This window comes from Panthera onca, chromosome A3 (genome assembly GCF_046562875.1).
Source record: "Panthera onca isolate mPanOnc1 chromosome A3, mPanOnc1 haplotype 2, whole genome shotgun sequence".
NCBI classification, from domain to species: domain Eukaryota; kingdom Metazoa; phylum Chordata; class Mammalia; order Carnivora; family Felidae; genus Panthera; species Panthera onca.
Window position 1 is genome coordinate 23,475,378 of NC_138341.1, and position 22,461 is coordinate 23,497,838.

Here is a 22,461-nt window from a genome sequence, read left to right on the forward strand (position 1 = left end):
ACTGGTGTTACAGATCTAAAATGAAATCGTTCTTCTCAGTTCTTGTCAGCTCCCCTGTCATTATCCTTTAGGAGACTGCGTCTCAAAGTATCACTCTTGGGCCCCTTTAGGTGGTTTATGAGTTAGATTAATGTTTACATAATTGGACTGTTTACTTTTGTATCTGGCATGAGCCAGAACTGTACTGATTATTTTTGGCAGTTAAGATAAAGAAAAAGTGGTGTTGAGGGTATCAGATGTGCAGAACCACTGACTAGGGCAAGGCATCTGCCATAGAAAGAATGGACACTTGTCCAGAGTTGGCCTAGAACAGAATGGCTTTCCCACATCCAAAGTGATACTTGTGATGTGGGCGAAAGTGGGGCGGTGGGGGAAAAGGCGGATATGTACATACAGTCCTTTTGCTCGGGAATGCTCAGAGCCTAGCAAGGAATGGAAAATGCTCTCCTCCCGAAGCAATGCTTTGGCACAGCTACCACCAGGAAAGAAGCTGAGCAAAGGGCCGGAGGAGCAGCAGAAAGAAAGAACGACGTGAAAATTCACTGGTAGAGCCTTGTTGCGTAGGTGTGTGTGTGTGTCAAATTCAACTGGTCCCCAGTTCGTTTTCGTGGAAATAAACGTAATGTGTGAAAAACAAGTTCAGAGCCCCCACGACAACATGCCAGTGTCAGTCTCTGCACGCCACTGCCCTGCAGCCCCTCTCCTCTCTGCCCCCCCAGAAGAAGAATTCTGTGTTTTGGTCTGCATTTGGTAGCTAGACAAACGATGCTATGTATGTTTGAGCAGATGTGTGTCCCCTCGTCCACTGGGATCACATGATGCAGGGGGATGAACGTAGGTGAACACTGGAAGGAAGGACACTGCACCCCTCCTCAGGACTACTGACGGCCTGTTACTCCAGTGACCCGCCTGTCACTTGCAGGTGGACACGTCAGCGTGGTAACTTTCATGATGGAAACTGTTGGAAGGTTTTGGCCGGGGATGTATTGATACCTAGGCCCGTGAAGGGATGGGTTTCTATGCTTCAATGTATCACTGCTGCTTAAGATTTTTGCTTTTAAAAGATCAGAGTTTATTTTAATTAGTGGAAAGTTTTAAATTAAGTAAGTGATAATGCAAATCTTGAGTTTTCAATCCAGTAGGAATCCTCACACTCAGTTTTCCCCTTTTTAGTAGGAGGGTTTTCTTAAGGCATGAGGTATATTAGCAGGATGTTTGAATCTCTGGATCTGTACGTACGGTGTTTTGTATCATATTCAAAGTACGCTGAAGATCTGCTTTTCATTCACACGAGTGTATTCACATTTTCTTTATGGTACCGTAACTATTCATGTTTTTACAATCATCGTTGAGTCAGCGCAATCGAAAGCATCCGGACATCATCTAAAGGGACATTTCAGTTAGTTGTCTCTGATTTTTCCTTGCCCGGTAAAGAATGAATGTCTTTCCCCGTGCCAGCCCATTACAAGCACCTCCTTTATTTCTGTTCCCTCCCCCCCTCTTCAAGTGGTCCCGGTCCACATCAGCAAGGTAAGGAGCCACCCATGACTCCCGACTATGAGACACATAAGCAGCGAATTCTGACTGCACTGAGGCAGAGCACACACAGTTTGAGAGAAGCAGGAGGCAGCATACATCAAACGCCCCCAAGTCGGGGCCTTGTGTTTCTCGCTTGTCTTTATGATATTTTTCTTCTTTTGAAAGAATGAGATGAACCCATGCTCGAAACCTTTTCCTAAAGCATTTTGAAAATACAGCTGTTTCTGTGGCACTTCAAAACAAGTTGGCACAAAATGAAAAGCGACGTTTGGTCTCTGGTTGTGGGGGAGCCATTTCCTGTCCCTCCTCCACGGGCTCAGGGTTCCCAAGGAAGATAAATGAGTGCCAGTGGGCTCAGGGCCCAGGCTGGTTTTTCAGAATGGTGTCCTCGTAATGACTGGTTCCAGGGGCAGTGGTGGCCTCTAAAGGTAAGCCCTGTTGCTGGTAGCCATAGTTGACATTTCCACACGGGAAATGACGTAGCCTGAACAGAGGCACTTCCTTCATGTTGGCAGTCAGCGAGGATGGTTCTAGGAGCAGAGAGGCGCCCGGAAGTCTGCCAGTTGCAACGTTCGGTGGGACGGTACAGCTTCCCTCACGTCCCAGGTTTCCTCTCTCATGGTGCTCCTTCTTTGCCGGAGGATTGTTCTTTTTGGTGGGTTTCTCTGTAAACCATGAGCCATAAGTTGGGTTCCATAGGCTGGTGGGTTTGTTTCTGGATCCCTGGACTTTGTGTAGCTCTGATGGCGGGTTGGACTGAGAGAACGCCATATTAACGTGTCCCCCTTCCACGGCGGGCCCCCTGGTGACGCGAACAGAGAGCTCCGCGGCCGTGGGTTTCTTGGAGGCTTTGCCGGAGGAAGTGGAAGGCAGAGGGGGTGGGGCAGCTGGATCCTGCCCTTCCTCCCGTTTAGCTTGTGGAGGGGATACTAGGAGAGGAGGAATACCCTCCGGGTCTTGGGGCCTCATGGGCACCTTTTCTTCCTCCTCCACGAGTGGGCCATACTCTATGGGCAAAGCGGTGTTGATCACGTCTGGGTCCTACAGGTGGGAGAAACAAACCGATTAAGATGCTGAATCACAGAATTGTTGGATCTGGAAGATCCCTTAGCGATGGTCTCATCCAAACTTACTTTACAGATGAAGAAACCATTCAGCGTTTATTGGGAATATATTAATTCATAGGCACCGGGGAATAGGAAGTGAACGGGAATCATCCGCATCCTTGAAGAGCTCGCAGAGGAAACCCTAGTATAGAAGTGTCAGGTGCTGGGAAGCAGCCAACTGCCCGGGGCAGGGGAGGCGACCAGGACAGGCTATGCAGGCTATGCCCACCACCTTGGGCAAATCTTGCAGATTCAAGGGTTAAAAAAAATATAAATCAGTTTAAAAAATTATTCCAGTGTATTCCCAATAAAATCCTTCAACTACAAAAGTCTGTGTGTTTGACTTCGTGTGTGTGTGTGTGCGTGAGCACATGTGTATGCACACATGTGTATGCACGCAGGACAAGAGGGAGGGGAAGGGAGGAGAGGAGACACAAACTCTGTGTTGGCTTACAAGATTTATCTCTTCTAGGCTGGGGCACCTGGATAGCTCAGTCGGTTAAGCACCCCACTTCGGTTTGGGTCATGGTCTTGTGGTTTGTGAGTTCGGGCCCCATGTTGGGCTCTGTGCTGACAGCTCAGAGCCTGGAGCCTGCTTCGGATTCTGTGTCTCCCTCTCTCTCTGCCCCTCCCCCTCTCATGCTCTTTCTCTGTCTCTCAAAAATAAACATTAAAAAAAGATTTCTGTCTTCTCGGGGCACCTGGGTGGCTCACTCGGTTAAGCATCCGACTTCGGCTCAAGTCATGATTTTGCTATCCATGAGTTTGGGCCCCACATCGGGCTCTGTGCTGACAGCTCAGAGCCTGGAGCCTGCTTTGGATTCTGTGTCTCCCTCTCTGCTCCCCCACTATCTGTCTCTCTCCCTTAAAAATAAAAACATTAAAAAAAAAAGATCTCTTTTCTTCCTAGCTACCTTCCATTTTCATATTTGGCTGGGCTACACTTGATGATAACTTTTCCCCTGTTACATCTTTGTGTGTGCAGATTACACAGTGGTTCTTTATCTGGCCTGGATACGCTCAGCCTCTTTGTGAAACCCACGAAATGTTGCAGTGCTGTGAGGAAAACCACTTACAAACCCGACTTTGTGCTAGATCATTTTTATAGCAGTGGATTGTAATATAGAAAGGCAGAAGCAGTTGCCAGAGATTGGAAGAAAATTTGTGGAAGGAAGCTTAAACTTGGGGGAATTTAATTCTTTAATATTTTATGCAAATTGGGAAAGCCATTGCTTCAGTTTTGCAGAAGAGCACATTGGTCCAGGATTTGTCAACAAGGAGCGTGAGAATAAAAATAACTACATCCTGGTTCTCTTATTCTTTAGTTCTTTCCCTGTTAATTATTAATCTCTATGGGGGGAGTCATTCAAAATATACTTGTACAGAATTACCTGCTTTTAAGAGGGATGTTATATACTTTGGAGAAAAATTACTCCGAAGTGTGTGTGTGTGTGTGTGTGTGTGTGTGTGTGTAGACACACACACACACACACACACACACATATTTAAGTGGGTATATTCCATTAGTATAACAATAACCTAAAATGCCATTCACAGAACACCAAGTTTTCTGAAAGAACCCCAAATAACTTGATATCTAGATAAATGCCAGTGCCCTCACTTTTTTTTTTTTTTTATGTTTTTATGTTATTTTTGAGAGAGAGACAGAGTGAGAGTGGGGGAGGGGCACAGAGAGACAGAGACAGAATCCGAAGCAGATTCCAGGCTCCAGGCTCTGAGTTGTCAACGCAGAGCCCGATGTGGGGCTTGGACTCACGAACCATGAGATCATGACCTGAGCTGAAGTCTTGTCGCCCAACCGAGTGAGCCACCCAGTTGCCCCAGTGCCTTCACTTCTGAACTGAAGATGCTGGAAGGGTGAGACTCTGGTGCTGGCAATGAAGGATGTGGCTTGAACATGTATGTGTCTCCTGTCACAACTAAGGTGATTTAGAGAGGTCGTGGCTCATTGTCTGACTTCTGAAATACTCTCGAGAGTCAGATATCCTGGCAGAATGAGAGCCGACAGAGGGAAAGATGGGTGGAGAGGTGACACTGCCACAGGGAGGGAGCATCCCTGAAGGGTCAGCTGGTGGTACAGGTGGAGGGACTCCTGGGGGGGGGACAGGGGGGCACCATGCAGCTGGTGATGCAGGTGGAGGGGCTCCACCTCCACGGACACGTGGGGAAGGGGGTGAGACTGGGTGTAGATGTCCAGGCAGGGGGGGAAATGAATTCTTAGCTTCTCCTCTCCTGAGGTAGGAGGCATAGTCTGCTAGAATGGGGTAGAAGAGGGAGAATTTAGAGTCCTTTTTGAAAGAAATAAGGACCAGCAGTACTGCTAGGAAGCTGTGTGGCTTGGAGAAACCTCTCCAAGCCTCAACTCATCTGGAAAGTGGAGATATTTTGTGTACCTGACTGAGGATACAATGGAATACATGGAAAGCGATTTGCGATTTGCGTATTACAGATGCTGTACTAACGCCTTTGATGATGTTACAATTTCTCCGAATCACGTTGTTCCTCCCTTGAATCCCTCTGATATAGGTCATTGGGCATAGGATTTAACAATTATATACTGGCAGTGGTTTCACATTAGCATTTCTCTAGCCACATCATAAACTGTTTGAGAGCAGGTGTTTCCCATACGTCTCTGAAGCTCCAGTTTTGTCTACAAAACCATTAGTTACCCAGTAGGGTTTTAGTCAACACTTGTGAGTCCTGATTCCCTAATATTATTGAGTGTCTGAAACTGTGTCATGTGTTGGTGAAGGAAGAGGCGGTAACTAGCATTTATTTCCAAACCGGGCAAACTGAGGCACTCGTCATTTTACTGCAGAGATAAACAACCATTCTAGTGATTGCAACTCCCTATTTCCTGGCTGGTTTAACTTTCATTTCACATTTTGGTATTTGCCATCTTTTCCATATAAATGCTGGTCAAAGGGAAAAGAGTTTATACCTGGGTGCAGTATTCAATCCTCTCCAAAATTATGGCAAAGTTGGGCCTATCTTCAGGCTGATGTTGCCAGCACTGGGTCATTATCCGGTATCTAAAAGAAGAGTAAGCACACTCATTAAAACCGGGAGAAACAAGGGTGAAAAATAGTTTCCCCAGCACTTTCCCAGGGGGACCAGAGGTGGCACTGTCTTGGAGAGTGAAAACTCATCTGTGTCCCATGTGGCTGGCATATGCCGCCCTCTGCCGCTGGGCCAAGGAATCGCGCCCAGGTGTAAGGCTATTAGAACACCAAAGCTCATTAACAGACGTCCTGGTGTTTACATGAAATATGGCTCCTCTCATTCCATTTCTGAACTAAAGTCACCTCTGGGGAAGAATATTCTAATTATATTTCCCATCTGCCTTGCTTGTGGGAAGGAGGTGAGGGATGCCCGACAAGACAGCAGAAAATGCAGGGATTGGAAATCTTTAAAGGTGACTTGAAACAGATGGCATAGGGCAGCCGGGGTGGAGTCTGGGACACAGATTCCTAAGAGGTGTGGGGGAGCCTGGTGAGTCCACAGCCTCCAGTCAGCAGATAACCTTTCAAGTCATGACATTACTGCTTTCGAGGGGCTGGAAGACTAACCCTCCTCACGGAAGTCACAGACACACTCCTATCCTGGGGCATATTAAATGAGGTCAGCCATCTGCCCCTTCATCTTAAAAAAGCATATGTGGCTGCAATATTTTTTTAAAAGGAAAATCATCCTTAGCAACTTGTAGAAATGTTCCCAAAAGAGTCATACACGGGCCCAGGACAGTTCTTAGGTGGGTCCATCCGCCCTCCGCTGGTGACGAACTCCAGAACTTCCTGGTTGCTTTTGCTAGGGTATGGCATGTATCCAAGAGAAAATATTTCCCACAGCAGCACTCCAAAGGACCTGTGTACAGAACAGAAGATATGATATGGGCGCACACACGCACACACACACACACGCAGATAGATAGACATACACATACAGATATAAAATTTGACTCTTTTGTTACACATTTTCCCAAATTGGGAATTCTTAATATGGAGAACAACAACAAAAAGAATGAGAAAGTAGCCACATGTGATGCTCCATAAAAAGGTAACCATTGTTAGCATGTTCTTTTTTTGTTCCAGTCAAGTTCCTGTACTTAGATTTTTTTTTTTAACATCACTGCAGTTATATTTAATAAGGAATTTTGAACCTTGACTGTTTTTGCAGTTTCCATTACAGGATAAACATTTTCTATGCCAATAGAAACATTTGAAATGGTCCCAAAACATTCCCGGGAGTAGTTGTGCCATAATTTGCCTAATCATTTCCATATTGTTTTTAATTTTTTACAGTATTTCAAAGACTGTGATGAACATCTTTGTGCATTTTTTAAAAGAACAATTTCCTTAGGAAAAATTCTTCAAATTTGGGATTAGGATAATCTAGTAAAATCTAGGATAATTCTAGTAGAATGACTAGATCAAAAGAAGATGAACACTAAAAAATTCTTGGCACATACTGTCCACTTCCACTCTTCCAAATGTGTCATTCCCAATCACCAAGCAGCACTATGCAATAATGCATCAGACATTCTCCCCAACATTGAGTACTCTTATCAAAAATGAGAATTATTGCTGATTTTAAGGTAGAAAATGGTAGAATCTTTTAGATTATATTTATTGACTTGATAATGAACACGGTTGTTTTCTCAAGTATATTTGCTTCCTTCCACCCCCCCCCCCCCCCATGAATTGTTTGTATTTTTTGCCCATTTATGTCTACATATTGTTTTGGTATTTATTAATTTTCTTTTTTATTTGTAGACCTACTTTATCAGAGATACTAACCTTTACCCAAAATTGAAATAATTCTATCAGTTGCTTTCTAATTCCACTTTTTAGCATCCCAAAGATTTTTATTTTTAGGTAGTCAAATCTATTTTTTAAAATTTTGTGATTTCCTCCATCTGTTTTATAGAGTGTACAATCCTCCCTTCACCAAAGACTAGATGAGTATTTGCTGTTTTCTTCTAAGTTGTATTTGTTCTTCCTCTCCAGCTGGATTTGAGAACTTAGTTTGGTGTGTGGTGTGAGGTAAGGGTCTACATTGAATCATTTGCAAACAACCAATTCTCTAATACTATTCATAGAATAATTTTCCCCTGACTATTGACTTGTGAGTAAAAACACGTCTGTTTCTGAGCTCTCTATTCACTTCATCTATTTGCCTGCTCCTTGCATGATGCCATTCTGTGTTACATTTTGTGTATTTATGTTGCAATATCTGGTAGGACACTTTTTTCCTTAAGAAATGTAGTTGAATTCTCATTTGTTAATCCGTTTTAAATGACCTTTATTTTTTTGTTTTATTAAAAATTTTTTAATGTTTATTTTTGAGACAGAGAGAGACAGAGCATGAGTGGGGGAGGGGCAGAGAGAGAGGGAGACACAGAATCCGAAGCAGGCTCCAGGCTCTGAGTCGTCAGCATAGAGCCCGATGTGGGGCTTGAACTCACGGAATGTGAGATCATGACCTGAGCTGAAGTCGGACGCTCAAATGACTGAGCCACCCAGGCGTCCCTAGTTTTATTTTTTTAATGTTTACATTCATTTTGAGAGAGAGAAAGCGCATGAGCGCAAGTCAGGGAAAGAAAGAGAGAGAGAGAATCCCAAGCGGGATCTGAGCTATCAGCGCAGAGCCTGATGTGGGGCTCAAACTCACGAACTGTGAGATCATGACCTGAGCCAAAACCAAGAGTTGGACGCTTAACAGGTGCCCCCGTTTTAAATAAACTTTAAAATGATGCTATCATGTTTCAGAAGCATCATCTTTCATATTTTGACTAAAATGTTTTTTTTAGCCTTTAATTTCTTACTTAGCTTTTTGGCAAAAAGAAAAAAAAAGGGTCTATCCTTGTTTTTGCATCTGGGTTTAGTTTTCAGATGTTAATAAATATTCTATCAAAAATTGTAGAGAACTATAGCTTCTCCATCTCCTAAGGAAAAAAAAAGTACATCATCTTGGTGAAATTTCAAAGATTCTCGTGAGGAGCATTGGGCAAAGATATTGTCCATATTTTTCAGGTGATAATTCTAAAGCAGAGGTTATTATACAGTTAATCTGAGACAGACTGGAATACGTTATTAGATCTCTCGATTCTGCTAACTACAAATTGCCTGGTGTATATATTCTTCTCGGTTTGGTGGTTTGTCTTCCCCCAAGGCAAAACAAAATAGGCAAAATCATGCAAAAAAACCTGGTAGTAAGGCATAATGAATTCCAGCTATCTTTTTTCTGCCTGTCTAGGTAGCTAGAGAAATAGATTGTAGTATCCTTTGAGAGAAGCAGCATATTAGACAGCAAATAGATATTTATTTTCTTGGTTTGGAGTTCAAAGGAGGAAGAGGCAGTGTTGGTCATAGAACTTTGATAATTTTAGGTAAGGAGAGTTGTCATATTTAGCAAATAGCCATACAGGAACCATATTTCTTCCAGACAAACAAGAGATGCTTTTAAAATATAAGTATATCCCAAATACTCCCTGGGATATACTTATACTAAAAAATTATTCACTGTTCATCTGAAATACAATTTTAACTGGTCATCTTTTATTTTATGTGCCAAATGGTTCTATGTTTTGTGTGCCAAATGGTTCTTTAATCACCTATAAGTCTGTCCTAAGTAGGAGCAATAGAGCCCACGGCTTTGCCCCAAAACATTCAAAGCCAAATAAAAACAAGTATTTAAAAAAAAAAAAAACAAACAAGATACTCTTCCTTGTCTTGGTATTAAACTTGCTCTGCCTGAAATTAAAGAAACAGCTTAAGTAACTGCTGATTAAATTGTTTTAAGAATTTGAATCAGTGAAGATAATCTGGTGACAAGGTTTTAAAATCGTGAATCGTGCTGTGCTCATCAGTCTTTTAAAGTTACATTTTATTTTCCCTTATTCATAGCTTGGAGCACAGTTTTTGGAAAAATGGGAACCAAAAGTGCGTCTGGCTTTTGGAACGGGTAAGTTAAGGGGATGAAAGGCAGAGCGTCGGGAATACAGTCAGTGGGATTGTAACAGCGCTGTGTGGCGACAGGTGGTAGCCACATTTGTGATGAGCACAGCATAATGTATACACTCGTCCAATCACTATGTTGTACATTATGTGTCACCTGTACTTCAACAACAACAAAAAGGTTACTGTACTGTATTTAGGTATCCAGCCAGCTGATCCCACTGTCTCCCGCAGTTCTCCTGGGAGCTCGAGACTCACAGACCAGAAGCCCACTCAGCATCTCCACTGGCCTGTCTTACAGGCATCTCAGACTGGACTTGTCCAAAAGCTCTTTCCCCACCCAACCCATCTCCTCTGTTCTCTCCAGTGGCGGCCATCCCAGGAAGTGCCCTCGACCTCACTCTTGCCACACCTCCCACTCTACAGCTGACTTTCAGCAATCCTGTCCACCCTCAAGGCACAGCTCGAATCCCACCACGGCTACTGGCTGCCCTGCCACCACTAAGCCTGCCTCTCTGTTCTCTTATCCAGAAATGGGCAGGGTTTCCCATCTTCACCTGCCCCACTCCGGTATCGCTTCATTGGCAGCCAGAGTGATTTTTTTTTTTTTTTTTTTTTTTTTTTTTTTACAGATCCTGTCAAGCTCTGGCTTCCAACCTTTCAGGGGCATCCCATTGTGTGCTGAATAGAACCCACGTCCCCTAACCTGCTTCCTAGGGCACTCCACGTCCGGCCCCTGCCTGCCCTTCTTTCTCAACTGTCACTGGCCCTCAGGCTCACCAGCTCCAGCCATGAAGACTTGTTTTCATTCCTCAAACAAGCTCATCTTGCTTCTGCCACTGGCCTTTTACATTTAACTTTCCCCACAGCCTGGAAAGCCTTCCTCTCAGATCTTTCCATCTTTCTGCCATTCAGGCATTGGGCGGTCACCTCCTCCATGGAGCTTTCCCCACCATCTGTACTAAGCAGCCTCCCTCCTCAGGCCCCTCCACCCCACCCTCTTTATCCTCTGCTTTTTTGTCTCCATGGCACTCATCAATATCCGAGGTTATGCAATTTATCTGTGTCTTTAAGCATGTTAATTAGGAAATAATGTAAGCTTTAAAAAGGAAAGGTAATAGATAATTTTGTACCTAGATGTTAAACTTTTGTCTTATTTGTGTCCAGTCTCCTTTTCTTTTTTTGAAGAAAAAAAAATACAGTTAAGTCCCAACCTCCCTCCTCTCCTCCTCCCCTCCCTCCCCTTCCCTCACTGAAGTTGGAATGTAACATTCCCATCTATGTTTGCAGAGTTTCTGCAATGTGTGAAAGCATAATAACAAATCTGTATTATAGACTTGGCTTTTGTATTGTAAAATTATGCATAATGATATCCCACCCCTTTCTGGAACTTGTCTTTCTTTCAATAAAGGTTGCATACAGATTTATCCATGTTGATACATGCAGGTTTAGTGTGTTCTTTCATATTGCTAAATAGTTTTCTGTGATATCGGTAAACCACCATTTATTTCCCATCCCCCGTTTGAGGGATACTTAAGTTGTTTTTGCCTTTTCTCTATTATAAACAGTGTTGCAAATGAACATCCTTGCCCAAATCCATTTTTGTCAACCTCTAAAGTAGACACTTGGAAATAGAATTGCTGGGTCACAGGATAGACATGTGTTCAGAACGGTTACCTAATTACTGAACTTACTATCTGCATTTGGCTACGGTAGTTGGTGATGCTCTAACTTTGGTGCACATGGAATCACCCAGAGGCCTCCTTAAAACACAGATTGCTGGGCCCCACCCCTACAGCTCCTGTTTCATTAGGCCCGAGGTGAGGGCTAAGCACCTGCATTTCTAACAAGTCTCAGGTGATGCTGGGGCTGCTGATCCCAGGACCACTGTGATCCACTGGGTTTGGGTAAGTCAGATCCCAGTGACTTAAAACAACAAAGGCTCCTGCTCACATCATCAAAACATGGGTCAGGAAGGGGATTCTGATCATTGTGACTCCCCGTCTTGTGATGTGTTTCGCAATTTGGAGGACGTTTGTCCATTGTCCTCTTGGTTTCCTGTGTTGCTGTTGAGAAACTCGAAACCATTTGGATTCCCTATTTTAATCTCTGATCATTTTTTACTATTATTATTTGTCTCCTTGAAAGCTTGCAAAATCTTGAACACCACTGGTCTGAAATTTCACGATGACGTGCTTTTGCGTGGCTCTTTTTACTCACCACGCTTGGCACTTGGTGGACACTTTCATTCTGGAAATGTATGCCTTTCTGTTCTGGAAAATCCTCTTGAATTGTTTCTTTGATACGTTTATTCCCTTCGCTTCTTCTGTTCATTCTTTCTGGGACTCCCATTTGTCAGATAATTGGATCTAATGGGTCTAATCTTCTTAATTTTCTTTTCTTTTCTTTCCTACATATCCCATTGGTTCATAGTTGTTTTATTTTCTAGAAGATTTATTCAACTCTGACTTCCAACCTTTCTGTTACTTTTACATGCCTATTATCATATTAAAATATAAACTGTTTTCTTAACAATAGTTTTAGATTGTAAATGAAGGATGAAGGTAATAGTGTTCTCACATTCTTCACATTCAATTTCCCCCACTTTTAGCACCTTACATTAGTATGGTATATTTGTTACAATTAATGAGCCAATATTAAGGCATCATTATTAACTAGAACCTATAGTTTATTCAGATTTCCTTAGCCTTTGCTGGCATTTACTTTTTCTGTTCCAGGTCACCATTAGAATATCACATTTTATATATTTGTCATATTTCCTTAGGCTACTCTTGACTTTGGCAACTTCTCAGGCTTTCCTTGTTTTTGATGACTTTGACAGTTTTGAGGAGTATTGGTCAGGGCTTTAGCAGAATGTCCATTTGGGATTTGTCTGCTTTCTTATGATTAGACTAGAGTTGTTGGGTGTGGGGAGAAAGACCACAGAGGTTAAATGCCGTTTTCGTCACATCATATCAAGGGCACATGCTACCAACATGATCTATCACTATAGATATTGACCTTGACCACCTGACCTAACATGGCTGTGTGCTGCTCACATAAGCTTCAGGAGACTAATGCTCCACCTCCTTGAGGGCTCTCTCATATTTCTATTTCTAAGAACTTTTTTTTCTCTAAAACCCTTGTTTTAAACAATCTTTTGTCCTTAGATTACGGCTGCAACAATTCATCTTTCTGAGGATATTATAGTTTTTAGAAGTTTTCCTAAGATTTCTGCATTTTTCTGCCTCCAAATTCCTCTTTATATATTTGTTTCCTTCAGATTAGAATCTTCTCTCAAGCATTTCTTGATTCTTGGCTGGCTGTTCATATTTTATTACGGGGACATTACAAAGCCGATGAGAAGTTCTATGTAGATCTTACCCAGTGGGGGAGCAGCTGGCTTGCATGTTTCACTGGGTATCGGTCCCTGTCACTGCTGTCACAAACTGCCACAAACTTGGTGGCTTAAAACAACAGAAGTTTATTTTCTCACAGCCCTGAGGGCCAGATGTCCAAAATCAGTGCCATATCCTGGACTGAAATCATGGTGTCTGCAGAGCCACACCCCCTCCGGAGGCTCTAGGGGAGAATCTGTTCCTTGCCTCTTCTGGCTTCTGGAGGCTGTCAGAATTCTTTGACTTGTGGTCACATATCTTCCACCTCTATCTGTGCTCACATTGCCTCCTCCTCTCTGTGTGTGGCATCTCCCTCTGCTTGCCTCTTATGAGGACCCTTGTGATGGCATTTAGGGTCCACCCACATAATCCAGGATGACTGTCCCACCTCAAGATCCTCAATCAATCACGTCTGCAAAGGCTCTTTTTTCCTTACATGGGTATCAATTATAGGTTTCTGGGATGAGGGCCTTTGGATCACCATTGTTTAGACTATTGCCACTTGGAGCATCTGGAATTTCTCTCTTCATTGGTCAGCTCCTCCAATGAGGAACCCTTTGGTCAACTCCTACCTTCTGCCATGTTCCTGTCACTGAGGGGAAGAAGGGTGCATACATTTATCTTATTTTATTTTTAATTTTTTTTAACGTTTATTTATTTTTGAGAGAGAGAGACAGAGCATGAATGGGGGCAGGGGGCAGAGAGAGAGGGAGACACAGACTCTGAAGCAGGCTCCAGGCTCTGAGCTGTCAACACAGAGCCCAACATGGGGCTCGAACTCATGAACTTCAAGATCATGACCTGAGCCAAAGTTGGACGCTCAACGAACTAAGCCACCCAGGCGCTCCCCTATTTTTTTTAATTTTAGAGATAGCAAGAGCACAAGTCAGGAAGAGTGGGGGGGGGGGGGAGAGAGAGAGAGAGAGAGAGAGAGAGAGAGAGAGAGAGAGAGAGAGAATATCTTAAGCAGGCTCCATGCTTAGTGCAGAGTCCAACGTGGGACTTAATCCCATGACCCCAGGATCATGACCTGAGCCAAAATCAAGAGTCAGATGCTTAACCAGCTGAGCCACCCAGGCACACCAAGGGGGGATACATTTTTAAGTAAGTAGACTTAATAAACTTAAGTAGGTAGACTTAAGTATATATATGTATATATACATACATACCTATAAACAGGGATATATATATTCCTGTTTATAGTAGAGAATTCATCCTCAGTGATGTCCAATGTCCCTAAGAACAGAAAGACTTAATTCAATCTCTTTACAGAAGGAACCGCTGGTCTTGTGTTATGGCAGGGGAGAGATAGGCGGTGAGGGAATGGGCCACGACTCTGGTTACTTTTTAAATATATCTGTCACTGATTTTCCTGTCTGCTGCACCTCTACTTCCGGGGGTGCCTGACACCTTTACTTTCTGGGCCTTTCTTGGGCTCTTGGGCAGAGCGAACCAGGTTGCTTCTGGACCTAGTTATCAACTTTCTGGTGTCCTAAGTAAGGTACCACTTGTCCATAAACTTCCCAGTTTCCAAAATATTGTCATTGTTGTCATTTTTATCCTTGGAGATTTTTATACAACTAAAAAGACTCCCTTTAATGGTGTGTGTGTGTGTGTATTTCGGCAGGGAGCACAGGTTTAATCCTCCATTTAAAATTATGTGTTGCTCTTATAAACCTTGTGTAAAAAAGTACAGAGATTTCCTAAAAAATTAAAAAAAGAGCTACCTTAATATCCAGCTATCCCAGTTCAGTCAGTTAAGTGTCTGACTCTTGATTTTGGCTCAGGTCATGATCTCACTGTTTGTGAGATCAAGCCCCATGTCAGGCTGTGCACTGACAGTGTAGAGTCTGCTTGGAATTCTCTCTCTCCCTCTCTCTGTACCTCCCTCTCCACCCCCTCAAAATAAATAAATAAAGTTTAAGAGAAAGAAGAAACAAAAAGAAAGATCCAGCTGTCCCACTTCTGGGTATATAGCCAATGGAAATAAAATCAGTGTATCAAAGAGATATCTGCACTCTTAAATTCACTGCAGCATTATTCATAATAGCCAAGATGTGCAAACAACCTAAATATCCATTGACAGATGAATGGTAAGGAAAATGTGGCATGTTTATATACAATGGAATATTATTCAGCCTTAAAAAAGAAGAAAATCCTGCCATTTGTGACATCATAGATAAACCTGTAGAACCTGATGTTAAGTCAAATGAGCCTGACGCAGAAAGACACATACCACATGATCTCACTTAAAAGTGGGACCATAGATGCAGAGGGTAGATGGTTGCCAGAGGTAGGAGGAAGGAGGAAATGGGAGATGGTGGTCAGGAGCACAAAGTTTCAGTTATGCAGGATGAAAAAGTTCTGGAGATCTAATGTACAGTGTTTTCCAAACGTATTTTTAACTGCACAAGGGGTCTCAACACCACTGTAACCTGCAGCACTTTTGTGCTGATAATTATTTTCTTTTATCCTTCTGTTAATGGGGAGGATTTCACTGATCAATTTTTCTAATGTTAACTCAATGTCACATTCCTGAAAGAAACCCAACTTCATAGGTATGTGGAAAAAACAAATCACATGTGCCTCTCACTGTGTAGTCCCCAGCCAGTGGCATCAGCATTACCTGGAAACTTGGTAGGAATGCAAATTCTCAGTGATCCATAAGATTTCAGGGTAGGGAGAGTAATCTGTGCTCTACCAGCCTTTCTGCCGATTCTGATACATGCCAACATTTGACAGCCCCTGTTGTAGAGGTGTGTTGACTCGTCTCCTCTCCCCCTTCCCCGTGAGAGCTTGGGATCCTGTGGCCCAAGAGTGCTACCAGTAAGGCCCACAGTGAGACCCACAGGAGGGCAACAGAAAGACTCACCACGTGTCTGTTTTAGAAGTAAATATTCCTTCCATGAAGGCTTCTGGAGGCATCCATTTGACCGGCAGCATCGCACAGCCTCCCTTTCGGTAGTAGCTCGCTCTGTGGGGAAGAGGAAACCCAGACTTGGTTCTGGAGGTGTCCCTGAGTGGCCAGGCAACAACAAGCTGTAGCCATCACAGGATTGAAACTAACGAGGCCTTCCTGCGGTTCAGGAGGAGAGCAGGGGAACACAGATCGTTTAAAATTAAGTTAAGAACTTTGGTGTCATTTAATAGGAGGCAGCTCGCTGGAGGCATGAAAGCGAAGATCTATGCAATGACTAAAATATCCAGTAGCAGATGGTTAGATTTCCCCAATGGGTTTTGTGGATTATAACTCACAATGAATCACAGTACTCCAGCCTTGTAAGTACAGCCTGCTTCCTGATGGTCTGCAGTAATCGGAGACCCAGCCTGGGGGAGCTGAGAGCAGGGCCTGTGTCGTGTTCACTTTGGATCCTCCCTGACGCTCATGCAGAATTTAGTTTCAATATGGGTGCTCAACAGAGGGTCAAGGCAGCTGGAGGGAAGCTGCCTCCCACAGCACCCTCGGCAGGAGAGCCCAGGGCTGGGGGTGGAGCTGGCTTCAAAGGCGTGAGTTAGTTGATTGGTTTTTATCATGAGCTGCGTTAATGACGTCACTGACAAAGACTGATCAATTAACTCATACCTTTGGAGGCAGCTCCCCTCTAGCTGCTTAGATTAATTACTTCAATAAACATGTACAGTGGTCTCCCCTTACGCATGGGGGACATACTCAAAGACCCCCAGTGGATGCCTGAAACCACAGATAGTACCTAACCTTATATCTACCACGTTTTTTCTTATATATATGTACCTATGATAAAGTTCAATTTATAAATCAGGCACAGTGAGAGATGAACAACAATAACTAATAACAAAATGGAATAAATACAACAACATGCCATAATAAAAGTTAGGTGAATGGGGTCTCTCTGTCTCTCTCAAAACATCTTACTGTACTGTACTCACCCTACTTCTTGTGATGATGTGAGATGATAAAAGGCCTACGTGGTACGATGAAGTGAGGTGAGTGACACAGGCACTGTGACGTAAAGTTAGGCTATTAGTAACCTTCTGGTGGTGTGTCGGGAGGAGGGTCATCTGCCTCCAGACCACACAGGGGACCGCAAGTAACTGAAACTGGGGAAAGAGAAACCGCAGATAAGGGGGGATTCCTGTACTATTTACTCTGCCATGTGCTGAAGACAGAAGTCATAGTCCGTCTCGTCCAAGGGTACAGTTTAGTGGAAGAAAGAGACACATAGACAACTGCGGTGTAGACAATGCATATGAGGATGTAAGTGTGCATGTAGCTCAGTGCCACAGGGGCAGGGGCAAGGCACGGGAAGTTTCCTAGCGGGGCTGATGGGAACAGCGGGGCTGTGGGCAAGTTGGGGTGGTGAAGCCTGGGGCCAGGGAGCTGTCAGGGCTAGTGGGGATGGAGAGGAGGCGCCCATCACCGATGGGCTCGCTAAGTCATGCTGCGACACTGGTATCTGAAACCATGGGCTTTCCGGGCATTCTGAGAAAGGAGGCAGAGGAATGCTGAGACTCTGAGAGCTAGGAGAAGAGAAGGTGGAGCACCCAGTCCTCCCTGCACTTCTCTCCTGCAGGAAGGGGGTGGCATCAGCATTCCCACCCATGTTGATGATTATCAGTTCTACGGAGGCCTGCGGGGGCAGGGTGGGGAGGCCCTTACTCTTCAAAGAGTGAAAACTCTAAGTGACCATCTCTCCTCACTCTTCCCCTGGGTCAGGGAGGGCGTCATTAGTGACCATGCGAAGGAGTGACTTTCTCAGCTCACCGAGCAAGTCACGGTTGTAAATAATCAGACAGAAGTGAACCTGGGAGTTGGGAAGAGAAGAGTAAGGTAAAGTACAATTGAAGATTTTTGTTTAATTACAAAAATTATTTAATTTTTTTTTAATGTACCCTTGAGAATATGGCAGGGATAAAGAAATGAAGCTAAACTAGGCACCCTCCCGTGGCTCCCAGAGTGGGTGGAGAAGACCAGTGAGCTTGCCCGTTATGTTGTCAGTTCTGGGGTGCTCCTGCCTGGGGTGATGGAAGCCAAGTCCATTTGGAATTCCCTGCTAGTGAGGAAAGGGGTTAAGTAAAAGTTTATTGAGAACGTTTTCCATATCAAGTATGCAGGTTATTCTGTGTCTGAGAACATCCTGGGATTAATGAGAGTTGGAACCAGAAAGAATGTGGTGTCAGTGACTGTAGTCAGCGATCCTAGAATTAGACCGCCAGGCATGGGCCCTAATTAAGATTTCGTAAGTCCTGGACAGGGACTCAAGGAAATGTTAGGTGGCCAGTTGACAGGGTACCAGCGCAAGCACGAGCAGCGACGTCCCATCCTCTTGAGGGGATGGGGCTTGGATGGGTGACAGCAATCTTTGCTCACCTGTAGATGTCTCGGGCCATTCCAAAGTCTCCGATCTTGGCCACTCGGCCAGGGCCTGGACACGTCAAGAGGCAATTCCTGGCAGCAATGTCCCTAGAAAGAAAAATGAAGGAGAAAATGCACTTCCGAATTTATTTCTGGGAAGATAAACATGATATCCATCACAAGGACTTCCACCTGCAATCTGAGTTCAAATAGTTCCCTCTCTGCCCTGTATTTCCTTTGCTACTTCTACCTCAGTATGAAAGAAATAGCTGTACAATTCCACCCTCAGAACTACCAGGGAAATGGAAACGGAACAGGGGAGATGATTGAAAATGTCTAATGGGAGAATAATAATGAAAGTAACGATAATAGGAACTAGAATTTATTGGCCTCTTGCTCTGTACCAAGCATTGTTCTAAGTGCTTCATGGGTAATTATCACAACAACCCGATAAGATACAGGGTGCTATTATTGTTCTCATTTGGGTAAAAAATGTAAGCTAAAAGAAAATAATAGAGGGACGTAAGAAATGCCATTTGGCCTTAGGCTATTGTTTTGTACAGATTGCTGTTGGAGTCTGCCAGTTGTCTCAAGGATTGTGCTGGGACAGCAGGACTTCCATGACACCAAATTCAAGCAGGTCAAGGTATTCCTAAGTAATTCTAGTTTTCTTTTCTTTCTTTCTTTTTTTTTTTTTTTTAAGAAGCTACTATTGTTCTCACATCCATGATTGTCACTAAAGCCTTTGCTAAGCTGTGTGCATCACAGCTCTGTGGCTGAAGAATCTTTTCTTTCAAGTTATAAAGTTATCATGTCTTCTTTGCTGTTGTATACCAGATGGCCTGCTTTCCTGTGGCATGCCTATAAGGCATGATCAAAGCTTTCCAAGGCTCATCAGCATCTACTTGCTGACTGCTTACCCATTCTTGACGTGAGCGTGGGAATGAAGGATGCATCCAGAAGAAGTCTGGAATGGGCCTCTCATAATATTAAAGTCCCGGACAGAAAAAAAAAAGAGTACTTCTCAGGCAGTACAGGTAGTGCTTCCATAATTTCAACTGGTTTCCCAAAGGTCCTGATCTTTGGTTGAGAAATAAGGACATGGAAAATAAACAGGACCAGGACTGGGGGTCATCAGGACACTTAAGATACCAGAACAATGGGTTGGAGTGGGAGATGGATGTTGTTAATGCCACTGACCTGATGCCGAAGGTTTAAGTTGAATTTCGAGGAGCAATAGTGCATCAAATGCCCTAATAAAACTATAAAAGCATAACATATACGACATCAAAAAGAAGAAAAATAGTAGGATATATAGCCATTGCTTCTCAAGGAAAATAGACTGAAGTAGAACAGGAACAATATTTATATCTCCAGGAAGGTCTTTACGCTGATGTGCGTGAAATGGTTGCTTAAAAAAGTGATTTTGAATTTAACGGCAAGAAAGTGAATGTGATATCATAGAACATGCCATGAATTGGTAGAATGACCCATAATTCTTGAAATGGCAATAAACCATGTCCAAAGGAAACAGATCTAATAGAAAAATGGGAGCGTGAGAATCTGGGGGAAGGAGTTCCTCTCTGAATGCAGAAGGTGTGCATGCATGGGAGCCTGTGAATCTTGAGGCAGGTGTCGGTGGAGGAGAGAGGATAAGAGGTCACACTGCTGTAGGAGTGTGCCACAGAGCCCATAGCCAGCGAGGAAGTACAAAAGACGCCTTCCTAATGCCAGTTACCCCAGAAGAAAAACTTTGATCGAGATGGACAATTTCTATTAGAAGTTGCCTTTTGCTTATAAAGCAGACCATCTGATACATTCCTGATTTGATCTTTGACAATTCCATTCCTCAAAAACGATAAGAGCAGCAACAAACTATTACCCTGGGATCTAATTCTGACCTTTGGTAGCTATTTACAGATGTGGAAGTGGTAGGACTCTTGAGAGAATGTGGTCCTGTTATCTTATTATCTATAATGACAGAATGCTGGATATAGTCGAAATATATCACGGCTTGAGGAAAGCAGATTTCAAAACGTCAGGGGAAAGAAGGATGTGATCTCTAAGCCAGAGAATCTGGATACTGGGTGAATGACACGGGGTGGAGATGAAAAAGCAGAAATGATCTCAGTAAGAAGGGAAGGCAGGTATCCGCAGTCACCAAGGTGATTGCACAGCTTACTGTCCGATGAGTCCAGACTTAGAGAACACAGACAACAGGTGGAAAGATGGCTCTAGCTAGGGATGAATTCTAAAAAGAGTACGACCTTGTCTTGTCTGAATAGCAATAAAGTCCAGAACTGAGATTTATGGAAAGTTCTGGGCACAACGAAAGGGGCAAGACTGCCCTGCACTTTGAAGCAAAGGGTGTAGCTTTGGAGGGAACACGAAGGATTGGTCCCAGCCCCTTTTGCACTCCTGTTATTTCTATCAAGCACAAATCCTGCAAGTTGGACAGAGTTAGAATTAAGATGAAGATCTGAAGACCAAAATGATGGAGGGACAGTAAAAGGATAAGCTGGTGTGAGCATTTATTGCCTTGTTTTAGGAATGACTTTGGGAGCCTGGGTGAGCACATTTCTTGATCTTTAATGTCTCCATTTTTATTAGGGCAAAAAGCAGGGCTTGCTATCTGCCTAATTGCTTTTCCATTTCTGAATTCATACAGCTTCTCGCATTTCCTGCTTTGTACTTTACATATTAACTATTACACACATGTGTTATACTCTTTGAAGACATGGGTTAAAAAGTGATTGATAGTTCACCAGGTGGATATTTACCAGTCGAGAAGTGTATCATTGGGAGGAGCTTTGCAAAGAGCCTAACAATCTATTTGACTTTTCAGATTTCAGAATCAAGGTGTCAGCTGGGAAAGTCATCAACGTCGCCTGGAAAGAAATATGTAGGCTCTATCATGTCTATAGCACTACATGTGGATTTGATGTCCCAGTCAAACACGATTTAAACGTAAGGGTCATAGACAGTAGATGAAATGAACTATGGAGGCAAAGAAAAGAAACATTATGCTTCATTTCAGAATAAGTATTTTGGAAAAAGTTTAGGTATCCAACAGACATTAATTGTGCCCCACGATATACCAGGGCTATGAAGATGAATAAAACAGGGTCCTTGCCCTTGAGCTACCGATAGTCAAATATGTGAAACTATGAACTCCTTTAACTTCCCTTAAAAAGGCAGGTTTTCTAGATGGGGGACACACTAACGTGATAGAGGGCTGTGAGATACAGACAGGAGTCCTTGCAGGAGGTCAAGGACTGCTCAGCTAGGTCTCCAGTGCTGGTGTGGATATTTTATGATACCTATTTTACATATGGGGCAGATGAAGCCCTGAGAGAGTAAGTAGTTGTCTTAAAGACAAGTGAGGCTGGGGCACCTGGGTGGCTCAGTTGGTTGAGTGCCCGACTCTTGATTTCTGCTGGGGTCACGATCCCATGGTTCATGGGTTCGAGCCCTGCATAGGACTGTGTGTTGACAGCACGGAGCCTGCTTGGGATTCTCTCCCTCTCTCTGCCCCCTCACACACACTCTCTCTCTCTCTCAAAATCAATAAATAAACTTTAAAAAAATGTTTAAAAAAAAAGACGATTCTGAGTCATCTGAACAAGTCTGGAGAGACACCCACCACTCTACTCTGAAGTGGGGGATCTGGGCCCTTGAGACACGTAGGGAAGCATACGGAAAGAAGGCAGAGGGAAGACCGAGGTCACTTTGACTCACCGGTGGATGAAGTGATTTTCCTCCAAATACTGACAGCCACAGGCGATGTCCCGAGCCACGTGCAGAAGGTCCAGCATGGCCAGGGAGGAGGGCTGGTTCTGTGGGGAGACAGAAGCGATCCACTGCCAAGAGATTCGTGGGGAGAGAAGATCTGAAATATGGGCTTCAGGTGCTGGCAGGGAGCAAAGACGGACACGCTGCCCAGCTGGGTCTCAGCCTGGCCGCACATCAGATAGCACCTGGCGGCTTTAAACAAACACAGATGCCGGGGCCTCACCCCAGACCAATGAATCAGCCTCCCTGGGTGGGTGTAGCGTTTGCAGCCTTCACAGCACCCCCTCCCCCCCAGGTCAGTGCAGTGCGCCACCAGG

At 43.8% G+C, this 22,461-nt stretch overlaps 2 protein-coding genes across 2 annotated transcripts in view; one reads left to right on the top strand and one right to left on the bottom strand.

Moving 5' to 3' along the window:
• The window catches only part of CLIP4 (CAP-Gly domain containing linker protein family member 4), a 99,477-nt gene extending 88,474 nt beyond the window's left edge, over nucleotides 1-11,003 (top strand). The window contains exons 17-18 of the mRNA XM_060651785.3: nucleotides 9,572-9,629; nucleotides 10,255-11,003. Coding sequence (XP_060507768.1) covers nucleotides 9,572-9,629; nucleotides 10,255-10,311 — 115 coding nt within the window. The 3' untranslated portion in view covers nucleotides 10,312-11,003. The remainder of the gene's footprint in view (nucleotides 1-9,571; nucleotides 9,630-10,254) is intronic.
• The window catches only part of ALK (ALK receptor tyrosine kinase), a 671,065-nt gene continuing 650,263 nt past the window's right edge, over nucleotides 1,660-22,461 (bottom strand). The window contains exons 24-29 of the mRNA XM_060651819.3: nucleotides 22,091-22,188; nucleotides 18,368-18,460; nucleotides 15,893-15,994; nucleotides 6,396-6,530; nucleotides 5,608-5,698; nucleotides 1,660-2,580 (exon numbers count right to left, since the gene is read on the bottom strand). Of these exons, the coding sequence (XP_060507802.1) occupies nucleotides 1,894-2,580; nucleotides 5,608-5,698; nucleotides 6,396-6,530; nucleotides 15,893-15,994; nucleotides 18,368-18,460; nucleotides 22,091-22,188 (1,206 nt within the window). The 3' untranslated portion in view covers nucleotides 1,660-1,893. The remainder of the gene's footprint in view (nucleotides 2,581-5,607; nucleotides 5,699-6,395; nucleotides 6,531-15,892; nucleotides 15,995-18,367; nucleotides 18,461-22,090; nucleotides 22,189-22,461) is intronic.